The sequence below is a fragment of the Eulemur rufifrons genome, chromosome 14 (assembly GCF_041146395.1).
Source record: "Eulemur rufifrons isolate Redbay chromosome 14, OSU_ERuf_1, whole genome shotgun sequence".
Classification (NCBI taxonomy): Eukaryota; Metazoa; Chordata; class Mammalia; order Primates; family Lemuridae; genus Eulemur; species Eulemur rufifrons.
In genome coordinates this window covers 18,405,551-18,420,848 of record NC_090996.1, presented here as the reverse complement: position 1 = coordinate 18,420,848, position 15,298 = coordinate 18,405,551, and the positions used below count along the sequence as shown (strand labels likewise).

The 15,298-nt window shown below is 58.2% G+C and overlaps 1 protein-coding gene across 1 annotated transcript; it reads left to right on the top strand.

Annotated features, from left to right (window-relative positions):
• Positions 1 to 709: 709 nt before the first annotated feature.
• On the top strand, positions 710 to 13,027 carry IL21R (interleukin 21 receptor). The gene is made up of 9 exons (XM_069485681.1): positions 710 to 732; positions 1,551 to 1,711; positions 4,867 to 4,969; positions 5,814 to 6,013; positions 7,922 to 8,076; positions 9,045 to 9,222; positions 9,675 to 9,777; positions 10,436 to 10,517; positions 12,260 to 13,027. Exons 1-9 carry the CDS (start codon positions 710 to 712, stop codon positions 13,025 to 13,027), a joined length of 1,773 nt encoding a protein of 590 aa, XP_069341782.1.
• Positions 13,028 to 15,298: the final 2,271 nt, after the last annotated feature.

The window sequence follows — 15,298 nt, the reverse complement described above, 5'->3', positions numbered from 1 at the left end:
CTATGCCAGGCCTTGTGCTGGGGCTGGGGTCATAGGTGTGAGCGGGACAGTGAGGCGCAGACACAGACTCCCCCTCCTGTGATCGGAGGTCACACCTTCAAAGCATAATAGCAGAGCTCCTGCAAGCCTTGGGGCCACGCAAGATCAGCATTCCTCAAAGCAGGCTTAAAGGGCATCTATCCACCCATCATTTTATTTTAATAGTGATGATATTCATTTCAAAGTGTTATAAAAAATACACAGCCATGGATGTTACTGGAGTTAAGGTTTTAAGTGAGTTCATTTATAGAAAATATACTAAGTAAGTAACAGTGCACACAGTGTACAAATATGGCCAAAATTTTGAAAGTGAGAAATTGTGCAACCTCGTGGCTAGATCATTCTGGGACGCCCTCCATCGCTGGTGCTCCAAATTCTCTACCCATCACAGCTGTTTATCAAGTGTTTATATGTCGGGGGCCACATCCAGGGTTTTCTGCAATTCTCCTCGAATTCTCACAAGAACCCTGGACGCAGGCTTTACTGTCTCCACTTTATAAGGCTCAGAGAGGCAAGGGACTTGCCTGGAGCCACACAGCTGGTAATCTGAACCTCTCTGTCCCCACAGCCTGTGTCCTTCGCCACTGCTTCCTTGGTGACTTTGTTAGGGAGGTCAGAGGGAACTACGGATGGGGACAGAGTAGGATCTGGGGGGACCCCAGTAGCGGGGATGGAGGAGCTTCCCATTGTGGGGTCAGGGATGATGTCTGGGAAGAGCCGCACATGTGACTTGGTCCTGCGTGGGACATCCGTCTAGGCTCTAGTTCCAGCTACACTTCTGTGTGTGTCGGGGGCAGGGTGGGGGGCGGACTGTTTGGGTGGAGCCTGGGGTGGTGGACCCGCTGGCCTCTGGCTGGCACCTCCCCAAGACACAGAGCCGGAAGGGTATAGCAGGCAAGGTGCCAGTCTGGCAGGTCATTCCTCTGCCCAAGGATCAAAGGTCACTGTTCCTGTATAAGCTCACCCTGTTCCCCAAGGAGGCTCCATCTTGGCCAGAATCACGAGTCCAGGCTGCCTTTGTTTGGCAGGCCTGGATTCCCTAGTGTGCCCAGGGGGCCAGCCTGGGCTTTGTGATGGCATAAGAAGCCTCGTTCTTGGGCTGACCTTATCTTAAGTACTCAGCGGGGGTCTCCCGTGTGGGCTGGCTTTGGGTGTGTTCTTCCGCGAGAAGCCCACGGTTGTTTCAGGGAAGGAAGACCCAAGGTTGCTGCTGTCCAAGCCACGTCTGCCTTTTTCCCTCCCCATCTCCCTGCCTCCCTCCCCCCCGTCTGTCTTACTTAGACAGATAAATGCACAAGTTTAATGTCACACACACTGCTACGTCAGTGGGCCTAGCAAAGGCAGAGGAGCAGCAACCCCCTCCCTCTTCCACCTCCGTCTGGGGCTGTTCCAGGAGCCGGGAGCAAGTGGGAGAAATGGGGAAGGACCCGCAGGGGAATCACCCACGTCCCAGGGGCAGGGACCCTTAGGGGCATCCATGGGACCCTCAGACTTTTGTTCTTTTGAGACAGATCCGAGAATTGGAGGCAAGTCTGCCCAGCAAGGGACGGGGACAAGCGGGAGCCCCCAGGCCTGGGCCACCCTCCCGCAGGCCACCAGCAGGCTCCCAGAGTCAGCATGCCCGTGCCCTGTGGCTGGACGGCCCTTCTGCTCCTGCTGGCGCTGCAGGGTGGTAAGTAGCTGCCTCCCCCACCCCGGCTCTGCAGCAGGGGAGGGGGGCCTCCCCTTCCCCCCACAGAGTTGAGCTGGGGCCGAGCTGGCCTGTGGGCTCCAGGACATGGCTAGAGTCCACGGACCCGGAATCTATGGCCTCGTCTACTGCACAAGTAGGTCTCCCTCCGTTAGCCAGAACCCATCCAGCCAGAGCTCCGTGAGCCAGAGGTGGCATGTGCGAGTCTGCGATGAGACTGGGAGGGTGCGGGACTTCATCCTTCCTTTCTATTGCTCTGTGCCTTGGCTGGCTCCCAGCCCTCAGAGGGAGGAAGTCCTGCCTTGGGTCTAACCTCAGTTTTTCCTTATGTCATGGCTCTCCTTAGAGATGGTTTTCAACTGGCATTTCCTGGGGTGGAGCAGGGGAGGGAGAGATAGAATGAGCCAAAGCCATGGCAGGCAGCCCCTGGAGGACCAGGACATGCTGCAGTCACAGGGAGAGACGTTGGAGCCCAGAGCTGGGAAGGCCAGGAGTCTGACTGCGGGGCGCTGCCCAGGGCTAAGAGATCCAGGAGGCCTTCCCGGAGGAGGGGGCCACGAGGAGGCGGGATGCAGCCAGGGCTTGCACAGAGGCTGGCCCAGGGGCAGGAACAGGGCGAGAACTCAGCTGCTGCCCTGCTGACTCATAGGCAATTTTTTTCTGGTTTTTACCAAAAGACCCAGCGCCTCAAATAGCTGCTTCAGGAAACACATGTCAGGAGTTTATTTTCCCCTTTTGAGTGGCAAGCATCACCCGCCATGGCTCAACACCTCGCAGGGAGCAAGTAGCAAGCCCCTGCTGTATACCGAGCCCCGAGCATCATCTCATTCCGTTCTCCCAGCGGCGCTGCGAGGTCCAGGCTGCGATGAGGCCTGGCCTTTAGTTGAGGAAACTGAGGCTCAGGGCAGATAAGGAGCAGGCCCACGGGCACACAGCTGGGAGGTGGCAGAGCTGGGACTGGTTCTCGACTCTCACAGCCTGTTTCAGTGCATTCGTGCTGCTATAACAAAACACCTGCGTCTGGGCAATTTATAAATAACAGAGATTCATTTCGCACAGTTCTGGGGGCTGGGAAGTCCAAAATCAAGGCGCCAGCAGGGTCAGTGTCTGGTGAGGGCCCCGTCTCTGCTTCCAAGGTGGCACCTTGAACACTGTGTCCTCACCTGGCAGCAGGGACAGACGGGCAAAAAGGGGCCGAACGCTGGTTCCCTCCAGCTCTTTTATAAGGTCACTAATTCATTTATACAGGCTCTGCCCTCATGCCTTGGTCCCTCCTGAAGGTGCCACTGCTTAATATTATCACGTTGGCGATTAAGTTTCAACATGTGAATTCGGGGGGGACACACACATCAAACCATAGCATGGTCTCAGCCACCACGCTCTGCTGCTACTTGGTGAGTGACCACTGGGCGCGGGCAGTGTGGGCGGCACAAGTGTCGTCTCGTCTCAACCCCTCAACAGCCTCTGGGGGACACCAGTAGCTGCAGCTTACAAATAGGGAGGGGAGGCAGTTTTGAGCCACATGTCCGTGGTCACAGGGCTGGGAAACGACCCTGCCACTTTGAGAGTCCCTCACTGCGTTCTGTGTGCTTTACTAGCCCCAGGCATCCGGTGACCAGGGCACCGACTGGCTTTGTCACTCCCGCTGGTCCCTGAAGCCATTTCAGGGGTTGCTGTTCCCTCCCCAAAGTTTCATCCCAAGTTTGGGGACAAACATTTGAGCCTCCATGTTCCCGGAGCCCCGAGATAGAAGAACCAGGGTACAAACTCAGAGAAGACACAGCTGTCTGGAGGCTTCTGCAGCCCTGGGTTTAGATTCTGCCAAAATCAGTCCTCTTTCTCCACAAAATGCTTGGAGCAGCCCCTCTGTGTCCTGCCGACAGGTCCTGTGTGCCTCCCTGAGGAAAGCCCCCTCCTAGAACAAAATTCTTTTCCACGACTCAGACCCCTTGGTAGCAGCTGCCTGGAGGACCGTGTTGAGAAGGGTCCTGAGGCTGCCCCTAGGGGATAGAGTGCTGTGATCGATTAGCAATGTCTGCCACGTGTGCGGATAACTAGCACGGACTAGGTTCTGCCTGCCCCGGATGCGAGTCTCAGTGGCCCAGACCAAGACAGACAAGGGGTGTGGTCTCGTCTTGGAGCCTCAGTGTTCTCATCTGTACAATGGGGTGGGAGTGGATTAAAGGACATTTCCAGCAACAATGTCCTGGGCTCCCAATCCAGGTTCTGACCTATGGTGAGCCCTGGGAAGGAACATGCCACCACCACCCCCTCACGGGTCTTCATTAGTCAAGAAAAAGCAGGAAAAGCCACTGAATATGAATCCACTTCAAAGGAGGAACACGTTTTTTCATCAATAGTGGGGGAAAAAATAGTGGCATTGGCAGTTGACTTGATAAAACAAAACTACAAATTATGAAGTTTATTTTGGCAAACATTTAACAAAATTGAGATGACAATCGTGCCTATATTTTAGAACACAGTGAAACAATTAATGTTTGCGGAGTAGGAAGGTATTAAATCTGCCAACAAAACGGCCTGATGGGGCGATACATTGTCACTTCTTGGTGGCGGTGGTGGTGTCATTTTGGCCGTAGGATAATACAGACATTTTTGCAAAAGCATTCCAGGGCCTCTCAGTTTTCTCACGTTTTCCTGCCCTGTGACACCTTCCTGCATCTGTGAGGGTCCACGTCCTGGGGGACCAACGACGCAGAGCTGAGAACCTTGAGGTGTTTTCAGCACCGCTGACTCCGTGAGGTCCTGACCCTCTTGGGGTGCGCGGGTTTGTGCTGGCTCGGTTGGCCCCGCATCTGGGGCACCCAGGACATGCCATTCTGAGTGGGAGCCTGGCCAGGAGAGACATCGGCCTGGTGGCTGGACATGGGGCTCGGAGTTGGGGCGTCTTATCTGTACAGCCAGCCTGGAAGCTTTGGGGCCCAAACAAGGAGCTCCCAGGTGGGGAGGACCCCTGTACCCCAGGCCTACATCTTAGTGGCCCCCGAGTCCCCATGTTCATCCTGGCCCTGAGACCCGTGTCCCCCACTCAGCATCCAGCCCTTGAGGGGGGCGAGGGGTGAGCCCCGCAGTCCCCGGCCACCCCCCCACCGAGGCCTCTCTCTCCGCTGACTCTCCAGGCTGGGGCTGCCCGTACCTCGTCTGCTACACCGATTACCTCCAGACGGTCACCTGCATCCTGGAGATGTGGACCCTGCACCCCAGCACCCTCACGCTTGCCTGGTAAGTGGCCAGGCCGCACCAGCACAGGGGACGTGACTCAGGGTGCCCAGCGGGCTGGGGTGGGGCAGGACTACAGGAGACTTTTTAAAGATCCCCCTGGCTGGGGATAGATTTCAGGGAGGGCAGGGACACCCCCAGGCAGACACTGCAGTGGTCCAGACTGGAGAACTGGAGAGTGTTTATTTAGCAGAAGTTATTTCCAAATCTCTTGTTGCAGCAAACTTAGCAGAGAACTTAGTCTGCACATCTCTATTGGCCCTGGAGGGTGGTCATGTTCAGAAGCTGAACATGTAGGTAGGGAAATAAATATCTGGTGAACTCCTATACATACTTCAACACCTCTCACTTTTGTCCAATGGGAGTTAAAAAGCCAGAGCATTTCCCCAACCCCCAACTCTCCCACCTGCCAGCTTCCCTGGAAGTTCACGCAGAGCAGGGGAAGAGCTTCATTTTGCTCTTATCTCAGCCCTCAGTGCAGGCTCTAAGCAGGCATTCAGTGGATATCGGCCCCCTCCTGTAGGACAGCGATCCGGTGGTTGGAATTGACAGGAACAGATCTAGACTTGGTCTAAGCAAGAATGGCCCAAATTTCCAAAGTTCAGAGCTGCTGCCCTAATGAGGTAGTGAGTTCCTGGTCCCTTGGAGGTATGCAAGCAGAGCCTGGACACAATCCATCAGGGATGGTGTAGGGGAGGGGACACCTTCCCCAGGAGAGGGTTGGTTGGACCAGGTGACCCCCAGCCCCACCTCAAACCCCTCCCAGCCCTGGGATTCTAGGTTTCTGCCCTGGCCAAGCACTGACCCCCCTGGCCTCCAGCCGTGACCAGCTGCTCTGTCCTTAAAGGCAAGACCAGTATGGAGAACTGGAGGATGAGGTCACCTCCTGCAGCCTCCACAGGTCCACCCACAACACCACGCATGCTAAGTACACATGCCACATGGATGTGTTCCGCCTCATGGCCGACGACATTTTCAGCGTCAACATGACAGACCAGTCTGGCAACCACTCCCAGGAGTGCGGCAGCTTCATCCTGGCTGAGAGCAGTGAGTACCCTTTGGGTCCCAGGCTGAGGGAAAGCCAGGTGGGGGCTGGGCCCCTGCCCTCTGGGCGCCCCCTGCCCTGCTCTGTATCTCGCCACTCTGCTTTTTAGATGTACTACTTTTTACTAAGGTGTGATGGGTTGATATTAGGTTTGGGCCTTTACCCCAAAGAGAGGCAGCAGAGGTATGGGAAAGAGCTGCCAGGGACCGAGGACTGCCAGGCTTGTGTTTGGGCTCAGCCCCTGCCTGTCAGTGTGACCTTGGACAGGGCACACCTACCTCTTGGACTGTTTCCCCATTTGTACGGTGGATGCCCTTTCATCCCTGACGCTCTGGGATTCTGTCCCCGTGAGGAGGCAAGCAGAGGACACTGAGTCACAAGAAAAAACCTCCAGAGTTCCGTCCCTTCATTAGCTCCGGGGCGCAGGCTGGAGAGGGGGCATCGGGGGCAGGGGGGCCTGGCCGGCGGAACCAGTTGTGTCTGTGGGTCTAGGACGACAGCAGGGCCAAGAAGGAGGCTTGCAGGGTGGCCCCAAGTAGCATTTCTCTGTGGCCTCCTCCCTTCCTCCCTGCCAGGGTCTGAGGCCAACCGGGCCAGCTAGGGCAGGAAGTGATTTTCTGTCCGCCACCCCCACCCGACCTGGACCCCGACCTGGACCCCGTCCTCCTGCTGGGCCCTGGGCCTCTCCGGGCTGAACGGCCTCCTCCTCCTGGGTCCCGGGGTCCGCAAACCTCTCCCGGTGTCCACAGGGAGGCTCTTGGTCACCCAGTGTCTCCCTGCATGTGTCCTCGCCGCCAAGCCCAGGCCTCCCCCTGCCCTGGGGAAGAGAGAAGAGGCTTAGGGACTATTTGGGTCAGAAAGGTCCCATCGCTGAAATAGCAACGGCAGCCACCCGGCATTCCAGAATTCCATTTCTGGCATTCCAGAAAACGTGCCCTTCCTCCCACCCCGGGCCATGGGGACAGCCCGCAGTGCAAGTTTCACAGCCGTAAGCAGCTTCGGAGCTCCATGTGGGAAGCCCGGAAAGGCTCGTTTGTTAATTTGACAAATATTTACTGAGGCCCCTGTGCGCCGGGCTCTGTTCTAGGAGCTGTGGGCACAGGTGGGGCCAGGACCACAAACCCTCTGCCCCGAGACCCTGCGAGCCCAGAGCAGGGCGCAGGTGTAGACATATGGCAGACGCTGCACGGTGGCAAATAGCCGACAAGGTGGGTTCAGAGGGCAGAAGCCACCGTCCTTTCTTACGCTGCCAGGACACTTGTCCTGTGGTCCCCCTGAAGTTGCCGCCATCTGCTATTCAGCCTGGTCCCCGTGCATGTGAAGCCCCGTGACACGGGACCTGGCACCATTTTACAGAGGGGACATTAAGGCACATGACGTCCTGCTCAAGTTCATAAGACAAAATTGGGCTAAAGCAAAACTGGAGTGCGGGCTTTGACCTTGGACGGGGGGTGGGAGGGGGGCGGGGGAGGGACGCCCTGGAGGCTTGGGGTTGTGGCCCAGAGCTCGGCCCCTGCACTTCCTAGAAGGCGTCCAAAAGATGCGGACAGTTAAGCCCAACTCAGGGGCCACTGCAGGTGTCATACTGCCCCGGGTCTGCGTCTGGCCAGCTGCTCTTAGCCTGGGAGCACCCCGTTTTTCCATGGTCCCCCAATATACTTCACCCATTTCTGTTGTGCCCGCCTCTGAGTTTACAACCCTGATCTAATCTAAGCCTCTCATTTTTGGTTGAATGAATTGAGGCCCAGAGGCAGGGAGTGCTTTGCCCAAAGTCACTCGGGGTTGCTAATCCCGGTCTCACAAATGATGAGACCACTTGGCGTGGGGGAGGCACATCTTCCCGCCACCAAGTACTTCTCGTCTGCAGCAACATCTCGTCCTGTTTCACCTTTCTGGGTTTTTCCACCTAGTCAAGCCGGCTCCCCCTTTCAACGTGACCGTGACCTTCTCGGAACAGTATAACGTCTCCTGGCGCTCCGATTACGAAGACCCTGCTTTCTACGCGCTGAGGGGCAAGCTTCAGTACGAGCTGCAGTACAGGAACCGGGGCGACCCCTGGGCTCTGGTGAGGAAGGCAGAGGGTCTGCCCAGCTCTGGGCGTGGGGAGTGCGAGGGCGACCAGGTTGGGGGGGGGGTCTGAGGGACAGGTGAGCCTCATCACTCACAGCCAAGGCCAGAAACCTGGGCTACACCGAGGATGTGAGCGCTCCCTGCGGCGCCTCTCCTGCCCTCTCCACCCTTCTCCCTGGGGTAGGAGACCCCTTGCCCATCCGCTCCTATTGTCCCTGTCTCTTCCTTTGTCAGCATGCTGGGAAGGAAGGGACCGTCACTTTCCCAGCTTCCATCTCCAGTCTAGAACAGTCACAGTGGAGGAAGTTTCAGAAATAGGGCAATTGGGAACCTTCGCACTTGCTCAGTCTGGCCATGGTTGGAGAGTTCCAGAAATATGAATAATTAAGAAGGTCCGGTGTTAGAGGGCCCATTGTTTCAGATGTGGAGACTTTGAGAGGTGTCTTTCCAGCCCACTATTTAGAAGTCATGGCTGAAGAGTTCTAGAATTATCTGTCCTTTAGAGTGCTCCCAGTTGAAGATTTTCATAAATGCCACAGTCTAGCATGTCCCCAGCGGAAGACTTGCAGAGGTACCCATTGCCAAGATGTCTACATTGGAGACTTCCAGAAATGCCCACTACTGGGCACGTCAACATGTCAGCTGAGATTGCAGTAGCCCTTTGTGTGGAATGCTTCCAGACCGCCGCCTCTCCTGGGACATCCCGGTCCCAGCAGGCAGGGTCTGCGAGTGGCTGAGCTGGGATCCAAGAGAAAGAGAACAAAGGGTCGTGTTGCGGGCGAGGACAGGCAGTACCGAGTCCGTGCTGCCCACGCTTGAGTGGCCGGGGCTCAGGCGCGGCCTGATTCTGGTGGGAGAGGAGGAGACAGCCCCTTCGACGGGGGCTGGCAAAGGGGCGGTTCTGCCGGAGGCAGGGGCCGGCCGGTTCAACGCCACCCCAGCACCCTTCCCCTGCACTGGCAGAGTCCGAGGAGAAAGCTGATCTCGGTGGACTCGAGAAGCGTCTCCCTCCTCGCGCTGGAGTTCCGCAGAGACTCGAGCTATGAGCTGCAGGTGCGGGCGGGGCCCCGGCCCGGCTCCTCCTTCCAGGGGACCTGGAGCGAGTGGAGTGACCCAGTCATCTTTCAGACCCAGCCAGAGGGTAGGTGTGAAGCTGGTGTGGACGCCCCACTCCTGGCAGCGAATCTTGTCTCAGTCCAGCCACCCCAAGCCCTGCGCTTTCTGGCGCGGCTGGGAGGTGTCTGTTTCCTTGCTCATCCCCAGCTGTAGCCACTCGACATTACTGGAGCCCCGGCTGGCCGGGCCTTGCGTTGGGTGCTGGCTGCTGCTTCTGCCAGGCATTTGATCCTCCTAATTCTGAAGCGGGAATCATTACGCCCATTTTGCAGATGAGAAAACCGAGGCTGAGAGAGATGACATTACTTGCCTGGGGTGGGGGTGAGAGCAGGATTTGCACCCAGATCCATCGCACTTCGAGGCTCTAGCAGCCTCCCCACCCCTTCTGCTCCACCCCAGACCCATTTCCTGCCACACCGCCTCTGTGGCCTCTCGTAGAGTTGGTGCCATTTAACCCTTTATCTGCTCCCTGCCCAGAGTCAAAGGAGGCCTGGGACCCTCACCTGCTGCTGCTCCTCCTCCTGCTCGCCGTGGCCTGCAGCCTTGTCCTCTGGAGCCTGAAGTCCCGCCCGTCCTGGAGGTGAGGCCAGGACATCGGGGAGGCAGGGAGGTGGTCGACCTGGGTCACAGCCCCTCTACGACTCACCCCGGGTTGGGGGACACACCTGTCGTCATGACAGCGATGACGATGATGGTGATATAACCAGCTCGCTGAAGTTACTGTGCGCGGGGCATGTGCAGGGTGCTCGCCTGTGTGTGCGACACACCACAGTTACCCCTATTTTACAAGTGGGGAGACTGAGGCACAGAGCAGCCGAGGAACTTGCCCAAGTCACACAGCTCTGGAGTGGAGGAGGCAGGATTGAAACCCTGTCCTCTTAAACAGGGCCCTCCGCTGTGACTTTGTCCAGTGAATTTGAAGCTATGAGGCCCGAGGGGCAGTGGGGGCCGGCGGGTGGGGTGGAGGGGCTGGTGTGACAACCACACCCTGTCCCTGGCTGTCCACGAGGACGTGGACACTTAGAAGCGGGGGCGGCACTGGCCCGGCTCGTGGTGGGCAGCCAAGCCCACCACCTCGACAGGTCTTCAGGAACCTGCGAGGGAGACTCGCTGCTCCCACTTTACAGATGTGGAAACTGAGCCCTGGGAGGGAAGGGAGGCGCCGAGCTGGGGCGGCTGAGTGGATGGCCGGCTGCCCTCTGGGTGCTGTTGGGGTCTCACCCATCTGTGCCCCCCAGGCTGTGGGAGAAGGTGTGGCCGGTGCCCAGCCCCGAGCAGTTCTTCCAGGCCCTGTACGACGGCCACAGAGGGGACTTCAAGGTGAGTGTGACAAGCCCCTCTGAGCCCCTTCTCTTGGGAGCCCTGCTCCACCCTCACCCCAGGGTCCCAGCTCACCCTGCAGGTCCAGAGCACCGGGTCCCAGCCAGGCCTCAAGCCAAGCCTCAGTTTCCCCATCTGTAAAGTGCAATCACTCCCGTGGTGTAGAATCGGCGTAAGAATTAACCAAGATCAGGCAGCATTGCCCAGCCCAAGGAGCCAAACTAGGCACTATCCTGGTGGCTCCTTGAGTCACAAATTGGCCCCCAGGTCCTTTCTTAGGTGCCCTTGATCCGGGGTGGGGAGGGAGCGGGTTCTGGGAAGGGTCTGGCCCCCCTGCACAACATGCCAACCCCGGCCAAGCCGCCACCTCGCCCGGTTTAGGGCTCCTCAGCCACCCTGCAGCAGAGGGAGGGGCCCCCGCAGAGAGGATGTGGTGATGGGGGAGGGGCAGCCCCGCCTGCTCCAGCCCAGCCCGGCAGTCAGGCAGCGCGACCCGGAGCGGGACTGGCACCTGCTGTCTGCCAGGGTCCGTGCTGGGCACGCTCCGTCCTCTCACCCTCCCAGCGGCCCCTGCGGGGTGGATACTCGGCCATCCCCAGGGTACCCACGGGGAGACCCAGGCTCGGAGAGGGGCAGCCACTTAAGCGGGGCAGGGGAGGAACCTGGGCTCCAACCCACAAGCGACTCACCCTTTCCTCTTCCCTAAAATTCAAACGTCACATTTATTTTGTGATTTTACCAGTACTCCTATGACACTTGCCATGTACCAGGCGCTGTGCTAGGAGCTTCAAAAACATTAACGCATTCAACCCGCGCAACAACCCTATGGGTGGGTACTACTGTTAGGTCTATTTTACAGATGAGGAAACTGAGGCCCAGAGAGGGTAAGTAACTGGCTCAAGGGCACACAGCTTAGAAGTGACTTCAAATCAGTGAGTTCACATCATGGTTCTGAGATGAGTTTTCCGAGGAAGATCAGGGCAAAACTGGGAGATTCCCATCCTCAGGGATTTTCTCTGCCGATGGGATGGAGATTCCTGTGTCCCGAGTGGGACTCCCGGCAAGGGAGGGGAGGAGGGTCCTCAAAGCTTAAGGCCACTGCCTCGGCCAGCATCGCCCACAGCCTTTACCTACAAAGTGCGCAAAGGCCTTTCCGAGTGGCTTTTCCTTGAGTCACTCCACTCATTCATTTAGTGAATAAACATTTATTGAGCACCTACTGTGTGCCAGGCACTGGGGACACAGCTGTGGACTGAAGAGATGGGGCTTCAGCCCCAGCTGAGTGTCGGTCTGGTGGGGACACTTAGACAGGGGAATGCTGGGTTTCCAGAAATTTCAAGGAGGCAGTAAGGCAGGGGGTGGGGTAGGGGCTCTGTCACTCAGACCTCAAGCCCTCCTGCTCCCATGTCCCCTAGACTGGGGAATCTTGTCCCCTGCCCAGGCCATGGGACCACCGCTTGTCTGAGTGGGCAGGCTACTAGGGCAGCAGCAACTCCTTGCTACAGGTGGGGAAACAGGCCCGGAGTGGGGAGAGGACAGTGGCAGGGACCCCCACTGGACAGGGCACATCATGGCTCTGGTTCCTCTCTTCCTTTCTCTGTCTTGCTGTGTCTTTGTTTCTCTCTGTGTCTCTGTCCCTGTCTCTTGCTGTCCCTTTGCCTTGTCTCTGTGTCTGTCTCTTTATACCCTCACCCCACCCCACCCCACCCTGTCCCCTGACTCTCTGTTTTGCTCTCTCGCAGAAATGGGTGGGTGCACCTTTCACTGCCTCCAGCCTGGAGCTGGGACCCTGGAGCCCAGGGGCTCCATCGCCCCTGGAGGTGTATAACTGCCGCCTGTCACGGAGTCCGGCCAAGGGGCCGGGGCCCACCGAGCTGCCGGAGCTGGCAGACCTGCTGGAGTCCGACGGCCTGCCTGAGCCCAGCTGCTGGGGGTCCGTGCCCTCTGAGGCCCACAGCCCCGGTGGCTCAGCCTGCAGTGAGGAGAGGGACCGGCCGTATGGCCTGGTGTCTGTGTCCATTGACACAGTGACCGTGGCGGACGCAGAGGGGCCTGACTCCTGGCCCTGCAGCTGTGAGGACGACGGCTACCCAGCCCTGGACCTGGATGCTGGCCTGGAGCCTGGCCCAGGCCTAGAGGACCCACTCTTGGTCACAGGGACCACTGTCCTCTCCTGTGGCTGCGTCTCGGCTGGTGGCCCCGGGCTGGGAGGGACCATGGGCAGCCTCCTGGACAGACTAAGGCTGCCACTTGCAGAGGAGGAGGGCTGGGCCGTGGGGCCGCCCTGGGGTGACAGGCCACCCGGAGAGGTCTCGGAGAGTGAGGCGGGCTCGCCCCCAGTCGGCCTGGACATGGACACATTTGACAGCGGCTTTGCGGGCTCTGACTGTGGCAGCCCTGTGGAGTGTGACTTTGCCAGCCCCAAGGATGAAGGGCCCCCCAGGAGCTACCTCCGCCAGTGGGTGGTCATGGCCCCCCCGCTTGCAGGACCTGGGCCTCAGGCCAGCTAACGAGGCTGACTTGCTGTCCAGAGCTGGCCAGGCCACCAGGCCCCGGGCCAGAGACACGGTCACCTGGGCTGTGATGTGAAGAGACCTGCAGCCTTTGGTCTCCCTGATGGGCATCTGAGCCTGATGTTTACAGCGTGTGTGTGTGTGTGTGCATGTGTACATGAGTGTGCATGTGTGTATGTGCATGTGTGTGCATGTGTGTGCATGCACGTGTGGGTGTGTGTGCATGCGCATGTGTGTGCATGTGTGTGCATGTGTGCACATGCACGTGTGTACATGAGTGTGCATGTGTGTGCACGCACGTGTGGGTGTGCACATGCGCATGTGTGTGCATGTGTGTACGTGCGTGCATGTGCATGTGTGGCTCAGCTGCACACTGGTGTGTCTGTGTGTGCATTGCATGTGCCCACGGACATCAGAGCACGCCCATGGTATGCCGTATGTTTACCTGCACACGTGTGTCTGAGCCTGTGGAGCTCACGAGTGTGAGCAGCAGGTGTGCCCGTGGTACACAGGTGACAGACTCCCTCCCTTCCAGGGTTACCCCCGGGGGCCTCTTGGGATCAGGGAATTACACCAGGCACAGCCCTCAGGTCCTGCTCCAGGAGCCCCAAGAAGTCCACACTGTTCCTTATCCCCTCTCAGCAGCAAGGGGAAGGGGACAGAATGTGCCACAGTGACCCTGGGGGCGGGAAGAACTGGGGGCCCCATGGGTGTAGATCTGAATCCCAACTCTGACGGCCCCTGGCTGTGCTCTCTGGGGCAAGTCACTTCCCCTCTCTGAGCTAGAGCTTCCTTGTGGGGACAATGGGGATGGCATGGCCTGCCTCGGGGGAAATGGGCCAGGTCACCCACGTACAGTGTGCAGCCCAGAACGGACCCTCCGTAAACGTCAGCTTCCTTCCTTCTGCGGCCAGGACCACGGCTTGCGCAGGAGGCAGGCGGGGGTGAGAAAACCAGCCAACAGTGACAGCCGGGCGCCTGCGGGATTGTCCCACCCTGCCGAGGGGCACTAGGGGGGTTTCCAGGCTTAAAATCAATCAGTCTTGTCTCTCAGAAACAGTCCCCCACCAACCAAGGTTTCTTTTTCTGGCTTCTGCTGCCCATGAAAAATAAAACCTCCCTCTAGGCGCCCAAGAACTATTTATTGAACACAAAGGACTTGCCAGGCACGAGGCCCACGCGGGCCTCCCCTGGGGCACTCCTGGCAGGCAGAGGAGGAACAGCAAGAATGACAAGGTTGCTCCCAGCTCCACAAGTCGCCCTCTGCTCACTCCTGGCATCTGACTTGTTCATCCCGGGGAGTCGGGGAGGTCAAGTCGCTCGTCAATGATTTCTCAGAAAGCCTGTTGAAATGTGAATCAAGAAACTAATAAAATACTTCTTAGCATGGTTTGAAGGCACCTCACTGAACATCAGTTTAGTACAGAAGCCAGATCTAGGCAGTGTATAAAACTCAAGACTTTTTCTTTTTTTTAAAGAAAATAGATTGTTTTCCCTCCAAGCGTGCCCATCTCGGAGATGGCTTGGCTTTTTCAAGACCAAGCAGGGTGAAGGCAGCAGAGAGTGTGATTCAGCTCAGGAGCCTTGAGGGGAACCCCCCACCCAGGCCTGGGCCCACCCGACCCCACCACTTCCCCGGGGCCGGGCTGCAGGCGCCACCTGAAAGAAACAGCTCTGGGTGGTCTCTGCCTTGGTAGCGGGGCCGGGTTAGAGGTCAGCAGAAGCCAGTCCTGCCACAAGCTTCTCCGGGACTCCTCTGTAAAATGGGGTGGTCTGAAGAGGTCGCTGAAAGTTTGAGAGTCCTTGGTGGTGCCTGGCATGAGGCTGGAAAGTTCTAGAACACTGATGGTTTGCATACTGGGACAATGAGCTTGGCGTCAGGGTGTGTGAGACTCAGACGGGAGCACGAGTATGAAACCACAGCTCCTGCATGGGTGAGCAGACCTCACCGTCCTCCCCCCAGCACCCTAGAGACTCTTGGGACAAGGTGTGCTGCGGTTTTCACACCCCTTGGGGCTGACAGGTTCCAAGTGCCACCTGAGCCACAGGCTCGCTGGGTAACCGCTCAGCTCTCCTGCACACAGAGCTCAGCGGGGGGTGGGGGAGGGGACAGACGGAGACTGACGGAGGCCTGGCCTGGGGCTCTGGCCCGGGGCAGAAAAGGCCCCTCAAAATGTCACCTTTGAAGGGGACTCAGCTAAAACATAGGTGCAAAAAGTTGGAGCTAAGAGCTGGCTCACCTGGAGGGGGGATTAGCAGGTAGGTGGG